Raw genomic sequence first — 21,102 nt, forward strand, 5'->3', positions numbered from 1 at the left:
CTAGGTAAGAACATTCACTATTCTTGGCTAATATAAATGTAGTTTCCTATTTTAAATTAAATTACCTTCACAGCCAGTCTAAAAGAAGCGAACCCTACCTGTACAATATACTATTGGCTTGGTAAGAGATAGCTAGGTAAGAACATTCACTATTCTTGGCTAATATAAATGTAGTATCCTATTTTAAATTAAATTTTCTTCACAGCCAGTCTAAAACAGGCGAACCAGAGCTGTACGATATCCTGGTGGCTTAGTAATGGATAGGGAGGTAAGAACATTCACTATTCTTGGCTAATATAAATGTAGTTTCCTATTTTAAATTAAATTTTCTTCACAGCCAGTCTAAAACATGCGAACGCTACCTGTACGATATACTGGTGGCTCAGTAATAGATAGGTATGTAAGAAAATTCACTATTCTTAGCTAATATAAATGTAGTTTACTATTTTAATATAAATTTTCTTGACAGCTAGTCTAAAACATGCGAACGCTACCTGTACGATATACTGGTGGCTTAGTAATAGATAGGTAGGTAAAAATATTCTCTATTCTTGGCTAATATAAATGCAGTTTGCTATTTTAAATTAAATTTTCTTCACAGCCAGTCTAAAGCAGGCGCACCCTACATGTACGATATACTGGTGGCTTAGTAATAGATTGGTAGGTAAGAACATTCACTATTCTTGGCTAATATAAATGTAGTTTGCTATTTTAAATTAAATTTTCTTCACAGCCAGTCTAAAGCAGGCGAACCCTACATGTACGATATACTGGTGGCTTAGTAATAGATAGGTAGGTAAAAATATTCTCTATTCTTGGCTAATATAAATGCAGTTTGCTATTTTAAATTAAATTTTCTTCACAGCCAGTCTAAAGCAGGCGCACCCTACATGTACGATATACTGGTGGCTTAGTAATAGATTGGTAGGTAAGAACATTCACTATTCTTGGTTAATATAAATGTAGTTTCCTATTTTAAATTAAATTTTCTTCACAGCCAGTCTAAAACAGGCGAACCCTACATGTACAATGTACTGGTGGCTTAGTCACATATAGGTAGGTAAGAACATTCACTATTCTTAGCTAATATAAATGTAGTTTACTATTTTAATATAAATTTTCTTCACAGCTAGTCTAAAAACGGCGAATCCTACCTCTACGATATACTGGTTGATTGGTAATAGATAGGTAGGTAACAACATTCACTAGTCTTGGCTAATATATCTGTAGTTTTCAATTTTAAATTAAATTTTCTTCGCAGCCAGTCTAAAACAGGCGAACGCTACCTGTACGATATACTAGTGGGTCAGAAATAGATAAGGAGGTAAAACATTCACTATTCTTGGCTAATATAAATGTAGTGTACTATTTTAAATTAAATTTTTTTCACAGCCAGTCTAAAACAGGCGAACCAGAGCTGTACGATATCCTGGTGGCTTAGCAATGGATAGGGAGGTAACAACATTCACTATTCTTGGCTAATATAAATGTAGGTTCCTATTTTAAATTAAATTTTCTTCACAGCTAGTCTAAAAGAAGCGAACCCTACCTGTACAATATACTATTGGCTTGGTAATACATAGCTAGGTAAGAACATTCACTATTCTTGGCTAATATAAATGTAGTTTCCTATTTTAAATTAAATTTTCTTCACAGCCAGTCTAAAACAGGCGAACCGGAGCTGTACGATATCCTGGTTGCTTAGTAATGGATAGGTAGGTAACAATATTCACTATTCTTGGCTAATATAAATGTAGTTTCCTATTTTAAATTAAATTTTCTTCACAGCCAGTCTAAAAGAAGCGAACCCTACCTGTACAATATACTATTGGCTTGGTAATAGATAGCTAGGTAAGAACATTCACTATTCTTGGCTAATATAAATGTAGTTTCCTATTTTAAATTAAATTATCTTCACAGCCAGTCTAAAAGAAGCGAACCCTACCTGTACAATATACTATTGGCTTGGTAAGAGATAGCTAGGTAAGAACATTCACTATTCTTGGCTAATATAAATGTAGTATCCTATTTTAAATTAAATTTTCTTCACAGCCAGTCTAAAACAGGCGAACCAGAGCTGTACGATATCCTGGTGGCTTAGTAATGGATAGGGAGGTAAGAACATTCACTATTCTTGGCTAATATAAATGTAGTTTCCTATTTTAAATTAAATTTTCTTCACAGCCAGTCTAAAACATGCGAACGCTACCTGTACGATATACTGGTGGCTCAGTAATAGATAGGTATGTAAGAAAATTCACTATTCTTAGCTAATGTAAATGCAGTTTTCTATTTTAAATTAAATTTTATTGACAGTCAGTCTAAAACAGGCGAACCCTACATGTACGATATACTAGTGGCTTAGTAATAAAGAGGTAGGTAAGAAAATTCACTATTCTTAGCTAATATAAATGTAGTTTACTATTTTAATATAAATTTTCTTGACAGCTAGTCTAAAACATGCGAACGCTACCTGTACGATATACTGGTGGCTTAGTAATAGATAGGTAGGTAAAAATATTCTCTATTCTTGGCTAATATAAATGCAGTTTGCTATTTTAAATTAAATTTTCTTCACAGCCAGTCTAAAGCAGGCGAACCCTACATGTACGATATACTGGTGGCTTAGTAATAGATTGGTAGGTAAGAACATTCACTATTCTTGGCTAATATAAATGTAGTTTGCTATTTTAAATTAAATTTTCTTCACAGCCAGTCTAAAGCAGGCGAACCCTACATGTACGATATACTGGTGGCTTAGTAATAGATTGGTAGGTAAGAACATTCACTATTCTTGGCTAATATAAATGTAGTTTGCTATTTTAAATTAAATTTTCTTCACAGCCAGTCTAAAGCAGGCGAACCCTACATGTACCATGTACTGGTGGCATAGTCACATATAGGTAGGTAAGAACATTCACTACTCTTAGCTAATATAAATGTAGTTTACTATTTTAATATAAATTTTCTTCACAGCTAGTCTAAAAACGGCGAATCCTACCTCTACGATATACTGGTGGCTTGGTAATAGATAGGTAGGTAACAACATTCACTAGTCTTGGCTAATATAAATGTAGTTTCCTATTTTAAATTAAATTTTCTTCACAGCCAGTCTAAAGCAGGCGAACCCTACATGTACCATGTACTGGTGGCATAGTCACATATAGGTAGGTAAGAACATTCACTATTCTTAGCTAATATAAATGTAGTTTACTATTTTAATATAAATTTTCTTCACAGCTAGTCTAAAAGAAGCGAACCCTACCAGTACAATATACTATTGGCTTGGTAATACATAGCTAGGTAAGAACATTCACTATTCTTGGCTAATATAAATGTAGTTTCCTATTTTAAATTAAATTTTCTTCACAGCCAATCTAAAACAGGCGAACCAGAGCTGTACGATATCCTGGTGGCTTAGCAATGGATAGGGAGGTAACAACATTCACTATTCTTGGCTAATATAAATGTAGGTTCCTATTTTAAATTAAATTTTCTTCACAGCTAGTCTAAAAGAAGCGAACCCTACCTGTACAATATACTATTGGCTTGGTAATACATAGCTAGGTAAGAACATTCACTATTCTTGGCTAATATAAATGTAGTTTCCTATTTTAAATTAAATTTTCTTCACAGCCAGTCTAAAACAGGCAAACCGGAGCTGTACGATATCCTGGTTGCTTAGTAATGGATAGGTAGGTAACAATATTCACTATTCTTGGCTAATATAAATGTAGTTTCCTATTTTAAATTAAATTTTCTTCACAGCCAGTCTAAAAGAAGCGAACCCTACCTGTACAATATACTATTGGCTTGGTAATAGATAGCTAGGTAAGAACATTCACTATTCTTGGCTAATATAAATGTAGTTTCCTATTTTAAATTAAATTACCTTCACAGCCAGTATAAAAGAAGCGAACCCTACCTGTACAATATACTATTGGCTTGGTAAGAGATAGCTAGGTAAGAACATTCACTATTCTTGGCTAATATAAATGTAGTATCCTATTTTAAATTAAATTTTCTTCACAGCCAGTCTAAAACAGGCGAACCAGAGCTGTACGATATCCTGGTGGCTTAGTAATGGATTGGTAGGTAAGAACATTCACTATTCTTGGCTAATATAAATGTAGTTTGCTATTTTAAATTAAATTTTCTTCACAGCCAGTCTAAAGCAGGCGAACCCTACATGTACGATATACTGGTGGCTTAGTAATAGATTGGTAGGTAAGAACATTCACTATTCTTGGCTAATATAAATGTAGTTTGCTATTTTAAATTAAATTTTCTTCACAGCCAGTCTAAAGCAGGCGAACCCTACATGTACCATGTACTGGTGGCATAGTCACATATAGGTAGGTAAGAACATTCACTATTCTTAGCTAATATAAATGTAGTTTACTATTTTAATATAAATTTTCTTCACAGCTAGTCTAAAAACGGCGAATCCTACCTCTACGATATACTGGTGGCTTGGTAATAGATAGGTAGGTAACAACATTCACTAGTCTTGGCTAATATAAATGTAGTTTCCTATTTTAAATTAAATTTTTTTCACAGCCAGTCTAAAACAGGCGATCCAGAGCTGTACGATATCCTGGTGGCTTAGTAATGGATAGGGAGGTAACAACATTCACTATTCTTGGCTAATATAAATGTAGTTTCCTATTTTAAATTAAATTTTCTTCACAGCCAGTCTAAAACAGGCGAACCAGAGCTGTACGATATCCTGGTGGCTTAGTAATGGATTGGAAGGTAACAACATTCACTATTCTTGGCTAATATAAATGTAGGTTCCTATTTTAAATTAAATTTTCTTCACAGCCAGTCTAAAGAAGCGAACCCTACCTGTACAATATACTATTGGCTTGGTAATAGATAGGTATGTAAGAAAATTCACTATTCTTAGCTAATGTAAATGCAGTTTTCTATTTTAAATTAAATTTTATTCACAGTCAGTCTAAAACAGGCGAACCCTACATGTACGATATACTAGTGGCTTAGTAATAAAGAGGTAGGTAAGAAAATTCACTATTCTTAGCTAATATAAATGTAGTTTACTATTTTAATATAAACTTTCTTCACAGCTAGTCTAAGAACGGCGAGTCCTACCTCTACGATGTGCTGGTGGCTTGGTAATAGATAGGTAGGTAACAACATTCACTAGTCTTGGCTAATATACCTGTAGTTTCCTATTTTAAATTAAATTTTCTTCACAGCCAGTCTAAAGCAGGCGAACCGGAGCTGGACGATATCCTGGTGGCTTAGTAATGGATAGGGAGGTAACAACATTCACTATTCTTGGCTAATATAAATGTAGGTTCCTATTTTAAATTAAATTTTCTTCACAGCCAGTCTAAAACAGGCGAACCAGAGCTGTACGATATCCTGGTGGCTTAGTAATAGATTGGTAGGTAAGAACATTCACTATTCTTGGCTAATATAAATGTAGTTTGCTATTTTAAATTAAATTTTCTTCAGAGCCAGCCTAAAGCAGGCGAACCCTATATGTACGATATACTGGTGGCTTAGTAATAGATTGGTAGGTAAGAACATTCACTTTTCTTGGCTAATATAAATGTAGTTTCCTATTTTAAATTAAATTTTCTTCACAGCCAGTCTAAAAGAAGCGAACCCTACCTGTACAATATACTATTGGCTTGGTAATAGATAGCTAGGTAAGAACATTCACTATTCTTGGCTAATATAAATGTAGTTTCCTATTTTAAATTAAATTATCTTCACAGCCAGTCTAAAAGAAGCGAACCCTACCTGTACAATATACTATTGGCTTGGTAAGAGATAGCTAGGTAAGAACATTCACTATTCTTGGCTAATATAAATGTAGTATCCTATTTTAAATTAAATTTTCTTCACAGCCAGTCTAAAACAGGCGAACCAGAGCTGTACGATATCCTGGTGGCTTAGTAATGGATAGGGAGGTAAGAACATTCACTATTCTTGGCTAATATAAATGTAGTTTCCTATTTTAAATTAAATTTTCTTCACAGCCAGTCTAAAACATGCGAACGCTACCTGTACGATATACTGGTGGCTCAGTAATAGATAGGTATGTAAGAAAATTCACTATTCTTAGCTAATGTAAATGCAGTTTTCTATTTTAAATTAAATTTTATTGACAGTCAGTCTAAAACAGGCGAACCCTACATGTACGATATACTAGTGGCTTAGTAATAAAGAGGTAGGTAAGAAAATTCACTATTCTTAGCTAATATAAATGTAGTTTACTATTTTAATATAAATTTTCTTGACAGCTAGTCTAAAACATGCGAACGCTACCTGTACGATATACTGGTGGCTTAGTAATAGATAGGTAGGTAAAAATATTCTCTATTCTTGGCTAATATAAATGCAGTTTGCTATTTTAAATTAAATTTTCTTCACAGCCAGTCTAAAGCAGGCGAACCCTACATGTACGATATACTGGTGGCTTAGTAATAGATTGGTAGGTAAGAACATTCACTATTCTTGGCTAATATAAATGTAGTTTGCTATTTTAAATTAAATTTTCTTCACAGCCAGTCTAAAGCAGGCGAACCCTACATGTACGATATACTGGTGGCTTAGTAATAGATTGGTAGGTAAGAACATTCACTATTCTTGGCTAATATAAATGTAGTTTGCTATTTTAAATTAAATTTTCTTCACAGCCAGTCTAAAGCAGGCGAACCCTACATGTACCATGTACTGGTGGCATAGTCACATATAGGTAGGTAAGAACATTCACTACTCTTAGCTAATATAAATGTAGTTTACTATTTTAATATAAATTTTCTTCACAGCTAGTCTAAAAACGGCGAATCCTACCTCTACGATATACTGGTGGCTTGGTAATAGATAGGTAGGTAACAACATTCACTAGTCTTGGCTAATATAAATGTAGTTTCCTATTTTAAATTAAATTTTCTTCACAGCCAGTCTAAAGCAGGCGAACCCTACATGTACCATGTACTGGTGGCATAGTCACATATAGGTAGGTAAGAACATTCACTATTCTTAGCTAATATAAATGTAGTTTACTATTTTAATATAAATTTTCTTCACAGCTAGTCTAAAAGAAGCGAACCCTACCAGTACAATATACTATTGGCTTGGTAATAGATAGCTAGGTAAGAACATTCACTATTCTTGGCTAATATAAATGTAGTTTCCTATTTTAAATTAAATTTTCTTCACAGCCAATCTAAAACAGGCGAACCAGAGCTGTACGATATCCTGGTGGCTTAGCAATGGATAGGGAGGTAACAACATTCACTATTCTTGGCTAATATAAATGTAGGTTCCTATTTTAAATTAAATTTTCTTCACAGCTAGTCTAAAAGAAGCGAACCCTACCTGTACAATATACTATTGGCTTGGTAATACATAGCTAGGTAAGAACATTCACTATTCTTGGCTAATATAAATGTAGTTTCCTATTTTAAATTAAATTTTCTTCACAGCCAGTCTAAAACAGGCGAACCGGAGCTGTACGATATCCTGGTTGCTTAGTAATGGATAGGTAGGTAACAATATTCACTATTCTTGGCTAATATAAATGTAGTTTCCTATTTTAAATTAAATTTTCTTCACAGCCAGTCTAAAAGAAGCGAACCCTACCTGTACAATATACTATTGGCTTGGTAATAGATAGCTAGGTAAGAACATTCACTATTCTTGGCTAATATAAATGTAGTTTCCTATTTTAAATTAAATTACCTTCACAGCCAGTCTAAAAGAAGCGAACCCTACCTGTACAATATACTATTGGCTTGGTAAGAGATAGCTAGGTAAGAACATTCACTATTCTTGGCTAATATAAATGTAGTATCCTATTTTAAATTAAATTTTCTTCACAGCCAGTCTAAAACAGGCGAACCAGAGCTGTACGATATCCTGGTGGCTTAGTAATGGATAGGGAGGTAAGAACATTCACTATTCTTGGCTAATATAAATGCAGTTTGCTATTTTAAATTAAATTTTCTTCACAGCCAGTCTAAAGCAGGCGAACCCTACATGTACGATATACTGGTGGCTTAGTAATAGATTGGTAGGTAAGAACATTCACTATTCTTGGCTAATATAAATGTAGTTTGCTATTTTAAATTAAATTTTCTTCACAGCCAGTCTAAAGCAGGCGAACCCTACATGTACGATATACTGGTGGCTTAGTAATAGATTGGTAGGTAAGAACATTCACTATTCTTGGCTAATATAAATGTAGTTTGCTATTTTAAATTAAATTTTCTTCACAGCCAGTCTAAAGCAGGCGAACCCTACATGTACCATGTACTGGTGGCATAGTCACATATAGGTAGGTAAGAACATTCACTATTCTTAGCTAATATAAATGTAGTTTACTATTTTAATATAAATTTTCTTCACAGCTAGTCTAAAAACGGCGAATCCTACCTCTACGATATACTGGTGGCTTGGTAATAGATAGGTAGGTAACAACATTCACTAGTCTTGGCTAATATAAATGTAGTTTCCTATTTTAAATTAAATTTTCTTCACAGCCAGTCTAAAGCAGGCGAACCCTACATGTACCATGTACTGGTGGCATAGTCACATATAGGTAGGTAAGAACATTCACTATTCTTAGCTAATATAAATGTAGTTTACTATTTTAATATAAATTTTCTTCACAGCTAGTCTAAAAGAAGCGAACCCTACCAGTACAATATACTATTGGCTTGGTAATAGATAGCTAGGTAAGAACATTCACTATTCTTGGCTAATATAAATGTAGTTTCCTATTTTAAATTAAATTTTCTTCACAGCCAATCTAAAACAGGCGAACCAGAGCTGTACGATATCCTGGTGGCTTAGCAATGGATAGGGAGGTAACAACATTCACTATTCTTGGCTAATATAAATGTAGGTTCCTATTTTAAATTAAATTTTCTTCACAGCTAGTCTAAAAGAAGCGAACCCTACCTGTACAATGTACTATTGGCTTGGTAATACATAGCTAGGTAAGAACATTCACTATTCTTGGCTAATATAAATGTAGTTTCCTATTTTAAATTAAATTTTCTTCACAGCCAGTCTAAAACAGGCGAACCGGAGCTGTACGATATCCTGGTTGCTTAGTAATGGATAGGTAGGTAACAATATTCACTATTCTTGGCTAATATAAATGTAGTTTCCTATTTTAAATTAAATTTTCTTCACAGCCAGTCTAAAAGAAGCGAACCCTACCTGTACAATATACTATTGGCTTGGTAATAGATAGCTAGGTAAGAACATTCACTATTCTTGGCTAATATAAATGTAGTTTCCTATTTTAAATTAAATTACCTTCACAGCCAGTCTAAAAGAAGCGAACCCTACCTGTACAATATACTATTGGCTTGGTAAGAGATAGCTAGGTAAGAACATTCACTATTCTTGGCTAATATAAATGTAGTATCCTATTTTAAATTAAATTTTCTTCACAGCCAGTCTAAAACAGGCGAACCAGAGCTGTACGATATCCTGGTGGCTTAGTAATGGATAGGGAGGTAAGAACATTCACTATTCTTGGCTAATATAAATGTAGTTTCCTATTTTAAATTAAATTTTCTTCACAGCCGGTCTAAAACATGCGAACGCTACCTGTACGATATACTGGTGGCTCAGTAATAGATAGGTATGTAAGAAAATTCACTATTCTTAGCTAATATAAATGTAGTTTACTATTTTAATATAAATTTTCTTGACAGCTAGTCTAAAACATGCGAACGCTACCTGTACGATATACTGGTGGCTTAGTAATAGATAGGTAGGTAAAAATATTCTCTATTCTTGGCTAATATAAATGCAGTTTGCTATTTTAAATTAAATTTTCTTCACAGCCAGTCTAAAGCAGGCGCACCCTACATTTACGATATACTGGTGGCTTAGTAATAGATTGGTAGGTAAGAACATTCACTATTCTTGGCTAATATAAATGTAGTTTGCTATTTTAAATTAAATTTTCTTCACAGCCAGTCTAAAGCAGGCGAACCCTACATGTACGATATACTGGTGGCTTAGTAATAGATAGGTAGGTAAAAATATTCTCTATTCTTGGCTAATATAAATGCAGTTTGCTATTTTAAATTAAATTTTCTTCACAGCCAGTCTAAAGCAGGCGCACCCTACATGTACGATATACTGGTGGCTTAGTAATAGATTGGTAGGTAAGAACATTCACTATTCTTGGCTAATATAAATGTAGTTTGCTATTTTAAATTAAATTTTCTTCACAGCCAGTCTAAAGCAGGCGAACCCTACATGTACGATATACTGGTGGCTTAGTAATAGATTGGTAGGTAAGAACATTCACTATTCTTGGCTAATATAAATGTAGTTTGCTATTTTAAATTAAATTTTCTTCACAGCCAGTCTAAAGCAGGCGAACCCTACATGTACCATGTACTGGTGGCATAGTCACATATATGTAGGTAAGAACATTCACTATTCTTAGCTAATATAAATGTAGTTTACTATTTTAATATAAATTTTCTTCACAGCTAGTCTAAAAACGGCGAATCCTACCTCTACGATATACTGGTGGCTTGGTAATAGATAGGTAGGTAACAACATTCACTAGTCTTGGCTAATATAAATGTAGTTTCCTATTTTAAATTAAATTTTCTTCACAGCCAGTCTAAAGCAGGCGAACCCTACATGTACCATGTACTGGTGGCATAGTCACATATAGGTAGGTAAGAACATTCACTATTCTTAGCTAATATAAATGTAGTTTACTATTTTAATATAAATTTTCTTCACAGCTAGTCTAAAAGAAGCGAACCCTACCAGTACAATATACTATTGGCTTGGTAATAGATAGCTAGGTAAGAACATTCACTATTCTTGGCTAATATAAATGTAGTTTCCTATTTTAAATCAAATTTTCTTCACAGCCAATCTAAAACAGGCGAACCAGAGCTGTACGATATCCTGGTTGCTTAGTAATGGATAGGTAGGTAACAACATTCACTATTCTTGGCTAATATAAATGTAGTTTCCTATTTTAAATTTAATTTTCTTCACAGCCAGTCTAAAAGAAGCGAACCCTACCTGTACAATATACTATTGGCTTGGTAATAGATAGCTAGGTAAGAACATTCACTATTCTTGGCTAATATAAATGTAGTTTCCTATTTTAAATTAAATTTTCTTCACAGCCAGTCTAAAAGAAGCGAACCCTACCTGTACAATATACTATTGGCTTGGTAATAGATAGCTAGGTAAGAACATTCACTATTCTTGGCTAATATAAATGTAGTTTCCTATTTTAAATTAAATTTTCTTCACAGCCAGTCTAAAGCAGGCGAACCCTACATGTACGATATACTGGTGGCTTAGTAATAGATTGGTAGGTAAGAACATTCACTATTCTTGGCTAATATAAATGTAGTTTGCTATTTTAAATTAAATTTTCTTCACAGCCAGTCTAAAGCAGGCGAACCCTACATGTACGATATACTGGTGGCTTAGTAATAGATTGGTAGGTAAGAACATTCACTATTCTTGGCTAATATAAATGTAGTTTGCTATTTTAAATTTAATTTTCTTCACAGCCAGTCTAAAGCAGGCGAACCCTACATGTACCATGTACTGGTGGCATAGTCACATATAGGTAGGTAAGAACATTCACTATTCTTAGCTAATATAAATGTAGTTTACTATTTTAATATAAATTTTCTTCACAGCTAGTCTAAAAACGGCGAATCCTACCTCTACGATATACTGGTGGCTTGGTAATAGATAGGTAGGTAACAACATTCACTAGTCTTGGCTAATATAAATGTAGTTTCCTATTTTAAATTAAATTTTTTTCACAGCCAGTCTAAAACAGGCGATCCAGAGCTGTACGATATCCTGGTGGCTTAGTAATGGATAGGGAGGTAACAACATTCACTATTCTTGGCTAATATAAATGTAGTTTCCTATTTTAAATTAAATTTTCTTCACAGCCAGTCTAAAACAGGCGAACCAGAGCTGTACGATATCCTGGTGGCTTAGTAATGGATTGGAAGGTAACAACATTCACTATTCTTGGCTAATATAAATGTAGGTTCCTATTTTAAATTAAATTTTCTTCACAGCCAGTCTAAAGAAGCGAACCCTACCTGTACAATATACTATTGGCTTGGTAATAGATAGGTATGTAAGAAAATTCACTATTCTTAGCTAATGTAAATGCAGTTTTCTATTTTAAATTAAATTTTATTCACAGTCAGTCTAAAACAGGCGAACCCTACATGTACGATATACTAGTGGCTTAGTAATAAAGAGGTAGGTAAGAAAATTCACTATTCTTAGCTAATATAAATGTAGTTTACTATTTTAATATAAACTTTCTTCACAGCTAGTCTAAGAACGGCGAGTCCTACCTCTACGATGTGCTGGTGGCTTGGTAATAGATAGGTAGGTAACAACATTCACTAGTCTTGGCTAATATACCTGTAGTTTCCTATTTTAAATTAAATTTTCTTCACAGCCAGTCTAAAGCAGGCGAACCGGAGCTGGACGATATCCTGGTGGCTTAGTAATGGATAGGGAGGTAACAACATTCACTATTCTTGGCTAATATAAATGTAGGTTCCTATTTTAAATTAAATTTTCTTCACAGCCAGTCTAAAACAGGCGAACCAGAGCTGTACGATATCCTGGTGGCTTAGTAATAGATTGGTAGGTAAGAACATTCACTATTCTTGGCTAATATAAATGTAGTTTGCTATTTTAAATTAAATTTTCTTCAGAGCCAGTCTAAAGCAGGCGAACCCTATATGTACGATATACTGGTGGCTTAGTAATAGATTGGTAGGTAAGAACATTCACTTTTCTTGGCTAATATAAATGTAGTTTGCTATTTTAAATTAAATTTTCTTCACAGCCAGTCTAAAGCAGGCGAACCCTACATGTACGATATACTGGTGGCTTAGTAATAGATTGGTAGGTAAGAACATTCACTATTCTTGGCTAATATAAATGTAGTTTGCTATTTTAAATTGAATTTTCTTCACAGCCAGTCTAAAACAGGCGAACCCTACATGTACGATATACTGGTGGCTTAGTAATAGATAGGTAGGTAAGAACATTTACTATTCTTAGCTAATGTAAATGGAGTTTCCTATTTTTAATTAAATTTTCTTCACAGCCAGTCTAAAACAGGCGAATCAGACCTGTACGATATTCTCGGTTTTTAATTTGAGTAACTTTGATTAAAATCATTTAAGCCATTTAGAATTGTTATTTCTTTTCAAAATTTTGTCTTTATGAAGGCATATCTTTAGGGGATTCATTCATACTTGTAAATTCTGGCTAAAACAAAGCGAATTGAACGTTGAAAGGATAATGATTTTAGATTCCAATTTTGCTGCAGGTTTTTAGTTTTTATGCCATAAATTTCTATTGCAAATAGAAGCTTATCTTTTTTAGCGTATTTATTACATTAAATATGTTAACACATTTGTTGTTATTAATTTATTTTATTAAAAAAGAACTACATTTTAAACAATTATTAAAATTCTTTTATAGACATTTATAACCAGTGTTATTCAATAATGATAAAAGACAGTAACCTTATTCCAGTTTAATTTTCACAAAATTCAAATTTGCTAACAACTAATTCGGTTTGCAGATCTGAAGTCCCTTGAAGATTATTGATTAGCCAATTCTGTGAGAAACTTGGTGAACATGCTGAGGATATCCCAGCCTAATAACACTGTGGAGCCTGCCTATACATATGACATGCAGAAAACAACTTTTTTTAGTTTATCGTATCCATATGCAAACTCCGGGCTTATATCAAGTTACAATCTTGTTGAGGCATCTAAATAGGTTCGTAAGGGGGTCCTCAGGGTAGAAATTCTTATATTTTCTTTCGATTGGCTAAAAGCAGTGTAGATCTAAAGTGTACGCTTTTTAAAAAAGTTAAGATGAATACTTTTATGTAATTTTACCAAAATTCAATGTTTTAGAATATTTATCATACATTGGATCTCTCATAATAAATTAATACTAATATATCTTTTCACCAATCAAACGAAAATCCCAATAACATAACCAGAAAGTAAAGCCACCAGAGACCTGAAAATTTCTTCAAACTCATCAAAGCTTTAATTAATAATTCAGGTCAGTTTACGATATTTAGATTCTGATATTTCTTTTAGAATCTGCTTTTTAATGTTATTTACATATTGAATTAAAATAAAGTAACCAATGTATAAATGGTAATGGTAAATGTTCATCTTATGCTCTCTAGCGGCCATTTAAAGGACTTTTATTATTTTTAAAACAGTTTTTAAATGCGTCGCTAGGTAGCACTACTATGCACTTCTGTCACTTTTTTAGATTAAAAAAAAATTTAAAAAAATGTATAAAATAAAAAAAAAAATCAGGCTATTTACTTTCACTTATTTTTTATTTTAAAGTTACATGATTAATTTAAAAAAATGGTCTGATTAAAAAAAAAAATAATTATTTCAAGCTGTTCCTATTTAGGAACTTTGAAAGTTAGGTTATAAGCATGTTATCTAGTACGTAAGTGATTTGGCTTAGTCACGTGCGAATGGTGTAAAACCGATTTGTTATAGTTGAAGGTGATTAAATCTGATTAAATTATTATTATTATTTTTTTTGGCGCATCAACAGCTGAGGTTATTAGCGCCCGGAGCTTTTTCCAGTGCACTGCCGGCCTCCGGACAGTGTTCTCTCGTTACAGACAACACTGTTCATCACCGGACAGTGAGCTGTAAGAAGCTCCTAGGAAGAGAAAATCTAAGGGTCAGCTGCTGGATTCGAACCCGGGACCTCCGCGTGGGAGTCCAGTATGCTAACCTCATAGCTAATCCCTTCCCTGGATTAAATTATTGGATTTATTGTTAAAAGTGAAATAAAACTAAAAGAAATTATAATCACTTGTGAAAGAAGCAAATCTGTAAGTTGAAACATTTTTTTGTTTTCAAACCTATCTCAAATCTAAGAAATCTTGCAGTTTGATCAGCATTTGCTATTAAAATTATATAAGCATTACATCCTTTCAATTGTGACTGTTTTATTATTACGGTTAATGTTGGAAAATTTGGTGCTAATAAGTCTTCGTAATCTTTAACTAGGATCTGTGCAAAATAAAAGGAAATTGCTCTCCATAATCGTGTAAGAATTAAAACCAAAAGATGAGTTTTAAACTTTAATTGAATAGAGACCTACTTTAAAATAGGGTATCCCACGAAACGTATAAAATCTTTCATTGCTAAATACGAAATTATAATAAGAATCAGTTATTAACGTAAGACAGTTCAATTTTGTTCTTAATTTTCTTGCTAAATGAGTTAACATCCATCCAAAATCATCGTCCTGTTTAAGTTCTGGAAAACAGTTGTACAATTCTGTAGAGATTATCACAAAAAAATATATTTAATCAGAATATATATTTGAATTTTGTTAGTTTTATTAAGTGAAAATTATCAATAAGTCTTACAAAATGGTATTATTGTTGGCTGAATTTACTGAAATATGGGTTACACTAAAAATAATGTAGGCGAGTACTGTTCTCATGCTTACTGCCAGTATCCAGTAAATAAGACATTTGAGTGTTACTACAATATTTGCATGTAGCACACTTCCATTAAGGTAATTGAATTCACAATTTGTCTTTCAATTTTTAATCATGCACTTTGATAGAATACTTTATTTGCAACTTCTTAAGGTTACTTCATTTTTTTTCATTTACCTAAACCAAATTTTAAAACTATTTGGTGTAATCTGTCTATCTAGGTTACAACGGTCTCTCTTTTCTCATTTTCTGATAGCCCTTGGAAGGGTGGCCTTCATGGATATCGTCCAAATACCTACCTCTCAGAGAAGCATCAAAGGGTCAACTCTTGTGAAGTTATTGGGAAGGGTACCTTCCTCAATTCTTTCAACATGCCACGATATCATCCTCCTTGGACTAATGGTACGATTTTAAGTTCCTTCAGATGTTGTGTGTAAAACGTAGGCCATAAAACTTTCAACACTTCATTCTCCTTCTTCCAAACAACTTTATGCTTACTTAAGGGAATATCCAGTACTTTATATAAGCATTAGCTTATTATTCATTATTTTGCTTGCCCATTTTCGTGACTGTGCTTGTGTTATTTACGATCGCTCCAAGGTATTATAAGGAGAAAAATGTTCTTTTACTATTTCTGAACTAAGTTGATTCGTTAGATTTTTTTTCATGCCTTGTAGCAGTTAACTCATGGTATAAAATATTTATATAGAGTACTGTAAGTCTGTGAATATATCTTGAGAACATGTAAATCAGTTTAATACGTTGTGAAGGCCGCATCTCTATTTGCTCATTGGAATAACTTATGGCGTTATTAGCAGCACACAACATTCTGTGCTTTCCAGGTTAGTTGTTCTTTGGCTTATTACTTATTTATAAAACCTTACCCAACTTTTGTTTAAAATAATCAGAAAATAAGCTAGAATTATGCCTAAATTGTTTTGGTTTTTCCACCTTGGGAGTTAAATTAAGCTATGTCTTCCATTTCATAAGAATAAATTGTTTTTATTTGACTGGATTTATATGTAATATTGGTAATAAGTGAGGAACGCTATAAAAATTAAGTACCTAACACGAACTATATCTACGCAAAGAAAAACCAATATTGGAGGCTGTGTGAACGGTTAAAAAAAAAGAAGAAGAAGCAAATCTTGTAGATTTATTTTTATTTTACTAAGTAATTGTAATGTGATAGAATTACATATCAGTGATAAAATGTTATATTTAGTTCCAATCTACATCGATTGTAGCAACTGGGAGCATGACTTTTATGATTAGCTTACTTATTTTATGTATGAATACCAAGGTAATAGTTTTCTTTTTGATGTTGGGATATTTTAATTGTTGAATTGAAGGAAAAATATATTTTGTCCACACATATAGTATGGGTAGCATTATATTGTTAGGGAAATTCTAATAGATGTTCTAATGATAAAGTAGGTAATGGCAATGGGTTTAAATTGTTTGAATTTCTAAGTGACTTTGATATAATTGTATTAAATGGAAGACTGGATGTTGAATAGACGTATATAAGAAAGATTGGTTCATCCTTCATCGATTATGTGTGTGTATTAGCTCAGATTTGATTACATTAATTAATTCATTTAAAATTGACAGCCAGTTATTCTCTGATCACATACCAAGTAATATTTCCCTATCGTTTTCAAATGATCAAACAGCTCCAAATATTTAGATAGTGTCTTGGCAGTATATCCAAAATTAATGTGGGTAAATGCAGTTTTTTTTTCAAGGTTACGTTACGAGTGATATAGATTGGAGGGTAATTTTATTTATGTAGTTCTGTAAAACTGGTAGCGAATTATAATAAAAACCTTAATTCTAAGGAAAAAGTTGTGTGTAAGCAGAATTGGTTCGCTAAGGAATGATATAAGGTATTTAAGGAAATATAAAAGAACAAATCGAGTTAAGGACAAATTGTTGTATTTACAATTTAATGAGGATTACAGAATGTTACGTTTAAATTAGCTTAACAGGCACAATGATGCATAAACTGAAAAATTGTTTGTTTGGGTTGTAGTTAGGTGCGTAGAAAATAGAAGCAGTTTCTTATTTGGTAATATCTCCTTGCATCAGTGGATAGTGCATTTCTCTTCATCGCACAATATTTTAACTTTGATTAGTGATGGTTCAGTAGAGGAGTCTACATTTAGAAGTTGATCTGTGAACACGTATAAAAGTTGCTCTGTATAAATCGGGTTTTTACTACAGTTTTTGACGGAATTCAGTCGTAAATTTTTGCATATAAGTGAAATAGTAGTTTGATGTTTGAACTGTGTTGTCATTTCGAATTTCTATCGGACAGTTAATTAGTATTCAAGTAAAATATAATTAAAATTGTGTTACACTTGACAAAAACAATTTATTTGTGAGTTCAAAGCTCAAATTATTGTTGCAATGAGTGGTGCTGTGCGTATGTAGGTGTGCTCTAGTGGGGAATCATCTCAAGGTCACTGCAGGTGGTTTTTATCATCATTACATAACTGTCAGCCAGTAGAGTCCAGTTATAAATCTGTTATCAGCGCCAATTTATTGGCTGCAGAGTTACCGCAGCATAAAGCCATGTGGCACTACTAAACGGTGCTTTTTTTGATTTATTTATTTCATTAAAAATTTAAAATAATTATGACAAAAGTCATCGAGAGAATGGCAGATACTTCAGCATTTGTTTTCCTAAGAAAAACAGTCAAACCATCTCTATTTTCTTTGTTTCTTTGTATATTGGCTCGTTGTGTTTTCAATGTTATTCTATGGTTTGGCGACTTGACTTCGAGAGCACAAGAAATATAGCTCGTTAATCAGTAAATTACTACACTTTATCATTCATTCAATACATGATCTGCCAATGTGGCGTTTTAATTGTTTCAAAATAGATCATCAGCTACATTTTTTTATATCAAGAGACAAAACATTTTCTTCTTGCAACGCACAGACCTATCTTAAAGAAATTTATTGTTTATTTAAAAAAAGGTTACCATTTTTACTAAATTTCTTCTTCGTTTTTACAAGCCAATAATCTGTGTGTGTTCTGAATTTTGATTTGAAAAAATTTAATCCGCATATTTGTTATCGTCTGAAGAATTGAATAAATTTCACGAAATGTCTATCTATAGTAAATATTATTTCAATGTACCTCATTCCATAGAACAAGACACTTAATAAAATAAATAAGAATGTAGGTCAAGAACTCGTTCATCAAGAATTTAATTGTCAAACAAAACTGTCAAATACCTCTTCCCTCAAGGTTCAAAATTTTATCATAAAATATATTATTGGATAACCCTTTATTGGATGCCAGCTATCTACAAATATTTTTGTTCGCCTTGGTGAACTAGCGAGTTTGCTAAAGTCATTCGTCCATAATGTTATTGGCCAGTCTGAAATTTTGGAATATGTAAAAATAAATACAAGTAATTGATTCAAAGTTCCAATTAATTTAATCTTATTGCACCTTCATGATGATTTAGTCCAAACTTAGACGTATTAATGTCGTTGAAGTCTATTTCAGCTACAACGATATTTACTGTAATATCTGATTCTTGAGCAGAAAGTATTTCCATAGCATGTTTTCGTTTGTTTTTACAATCGGGTAAAAAGAAAAATTTGGGATTAAGCCTGTGGAAGGTCGTTTGAAGTGATGTATGCCATATTTTAAGAAAACACAAACGGTCTTCTACTTGTACAATGTAACTGTAAAAATGGGTCAAATATTTACTAGTCTATATAATACATTACAGCAAGTGATTATTTCCGTTAATTTATATTATTTTGTATTCTAAATGATTTTTTTTTTGTTTTTACAATTACCCGTCGCAGTTTTGTTTAAAGCCCTCAGCAATAATATCCACCAATCCTTGATCACACTTCTCTTGAGGAGTTATCTGCATAAAACTGGTTCCTAGATCTGTATTAAAATCTTGAAACATTTCCTTAGTTGTAATTAGAGCGGTACATTTATGAGACAAGTAGTAGGTAGTAATTACTTGTTTCGTAAGTATCTCCATATTTTTGCAATTATCCTTTTCTTTATTAGGTAAAATAAAATAGGCGGCAACTTTTATAGAAATCAATGCATTAGTCAGCATAATAAATACATAAATAACTTTGACCCATGTTGATTCATTTACATAAAGTTTTCATGCACTATAAAATGAAAGAAATTTATCTGCTTCATATACTCGTATAAGATCGCTGGGTTATTATAATATTCAAATTACCAATAAGGGTAATTTTAATAGTCTAATGAAAGGAATAAACAAATTTAGGTGAAGAATGAATAATTCGTTTGATGTAATTTTTTCTCTTTCTCTTAATCAAATATTTAAGTTTTCTTTATGCAGTAACTTCTTTTTCATACTTAGAGAAATCAATAGCAACTATTCCCAAATAGTTTAAATATAGTATTGTAAGAAATTTCAATTCTTTCTTTTTATTGAATAAAATTTTCAAATAGTATTTTACTTAGAAATGTAGTATGAATGAATTTAATTTCCAACATTAGATTTTCATGGAAAATGTATTTTTAGTCCAAAATAAGTATCTAATAAAAGGGAAAGTCCGATTTATGACATTACATTTGAAGGGTGTGCTGTTTCTATGTACGAGTGTGCCCACTTTTATTGCACGCCCTTAATTATTTATTTATTGTAACTTGCTTATAATATACAATTGTAGCAAGGGGTTGACCCGTGCCTTTACACGGATAAAATTCAAAAGATAAAATACATGAAAAAATAAGAAAGAGAACAAAAACAAAAATAAATTCACTTTTGCCAATAAAATAAAAAAGAAAAAGAGCTATTAAATTAACGAAAACAAATTTCTAAATTTTATAGAGCTAATTATAAAAAAGTACATATATTTTAATTTTTTCACCGAGTCGAAACATATGAGACTCTCCAACACAATTTTAGGTTGAATACAGGAAGAAAAATTAATGTTATGCATATGTAGATACTTGGATCTTATGCCTTGTCCACACTTGGATACAAAGTCGAGCGATTTCTGTATATAGGCAATGTCTAGATACAATCGAGCGATTGTCTATAGACAATCGAGAGACAAATTCATATCTAAAGACATGTTTTTGGAAAGAAATCGCAGAACATTTGTCTCCCATCTCAAATTACAAAACACGAGACAATTGTTAGACAATGTTGCGCAATATTTGGTAATGTGGACGTTTTGCGAGACACCGTCTCCACTTTTCCAGTTATTCTCTGTGAGCCGTAGAGAACGCTTCTCTTTCCATTTGGTTTTAGTTATCAAGATGTGGCCTACAGATAAAGTATTATTGTTAAAAGAAGATTTCCACTCGGCTGCTTGTTTGTGGGAAGTGACTAACCCCGATTATAAAAATCGTAGTAAAAGAAGAAAGCTAAAAGAAAGTGTACATGAGGCTGGTGAACGATTTCCCACTTGCCAGAAAACGCAGCGCCACTGCCAATCTCAGAGATGGTGGAATGGTTTCTCTACATCTGCTTTCTCTTTTCTCAATCGTTCAGCCTAAATGCTGGAGTAATCTTCGAAATCACTTGGGGTCAAACGGG

At 32.6% G+C, this 21,102-nt stretch overlaps 1 protein-coding gene across 9 annotated transcripts in view; it reads left to right on the forward strand.

Moving 5' to 3' along the window:
- Nucleotides 1-21,102, forward strand: part of LOC141460362 (uncharacterized) — a 95,600-nt gene that overhangs the window by 67,516 nt on the left and 6,982 nt on the right. For 4 of the 9 annotated variants that reach the window (XR_012461877.1, XM_074140294.1, XM_074140298.1 and 1 more), the window contains 2 exons: nucleotides 13,622-13,821; nucleotides 15,760-15,940. Coding sequence is in view for 6 of the 9 variants with exons in the window: in XM_074140294.1 (XP_073996395.1) it covers nucleotides 13,727-13,821; nucleotides 15,760-15,940 (276 nt within the window). In the remaining 3 variants the exon portion in view is untranslated. Of the gene's footprint in view, nucleotides 1-9,047; nucleotides 9,107-9,179; nucleotides 9,243-9,311; nucleotides 9,375-9,443; nucleotides 9,507-9,575; nucleotides 9,767-9,971; nucleotides 10,031-10,235; nucleotides 10,295-10,367; nucleotides 10,431-10,499; nucleotides 10,559-10,763; nucleotides 10,827-10,895; nucleotides 10,959-11,291; nucleotides 11,351-11,423; nucleotides 11,483-11,555; nucleotides 11,615-11,687; nucleotides 11,747-11,819; nucleotides 11,883-11,951; nucleotides 12,015-12,083; nucleotides 12,142-12,214; nucleotides 12,274-12,346; nucleotides 12,406-12,478; nucleotides 12,542-12,610; nucleotides 12,670-12,740; nucleotides 12,802-12,874; nucleotides 12,938-13,006; nucleotides 13,066-13,621; nucleotides 13,822-14,459; nucleotides 14,921-15,759; nucleotides 15,941-21,102 lie in introns of those variants that run through there. The other 5 variants (XM_074140295.1, XM_074140299.1, XM_074140296.1 and 2 more) reach the window with 5 other exon arrangements.

The sequence above is a fragment of the Rhodnius prolixus genome, unplaced genomic scaffold, assembly GCF_049639745.1.
Source record: "Rhodnius prolixus isolate KJV_2025 unplaced genomic scaffold, Rpr scaffold_6, whole genome shotgun sequence".
NCBI classification, from domain to species: Eukaryota; Metazoa; Arthropoda; class Insecta; order Hemiptera; family Reduviidae; genus Rhodnius; species Rhodnius prolixus.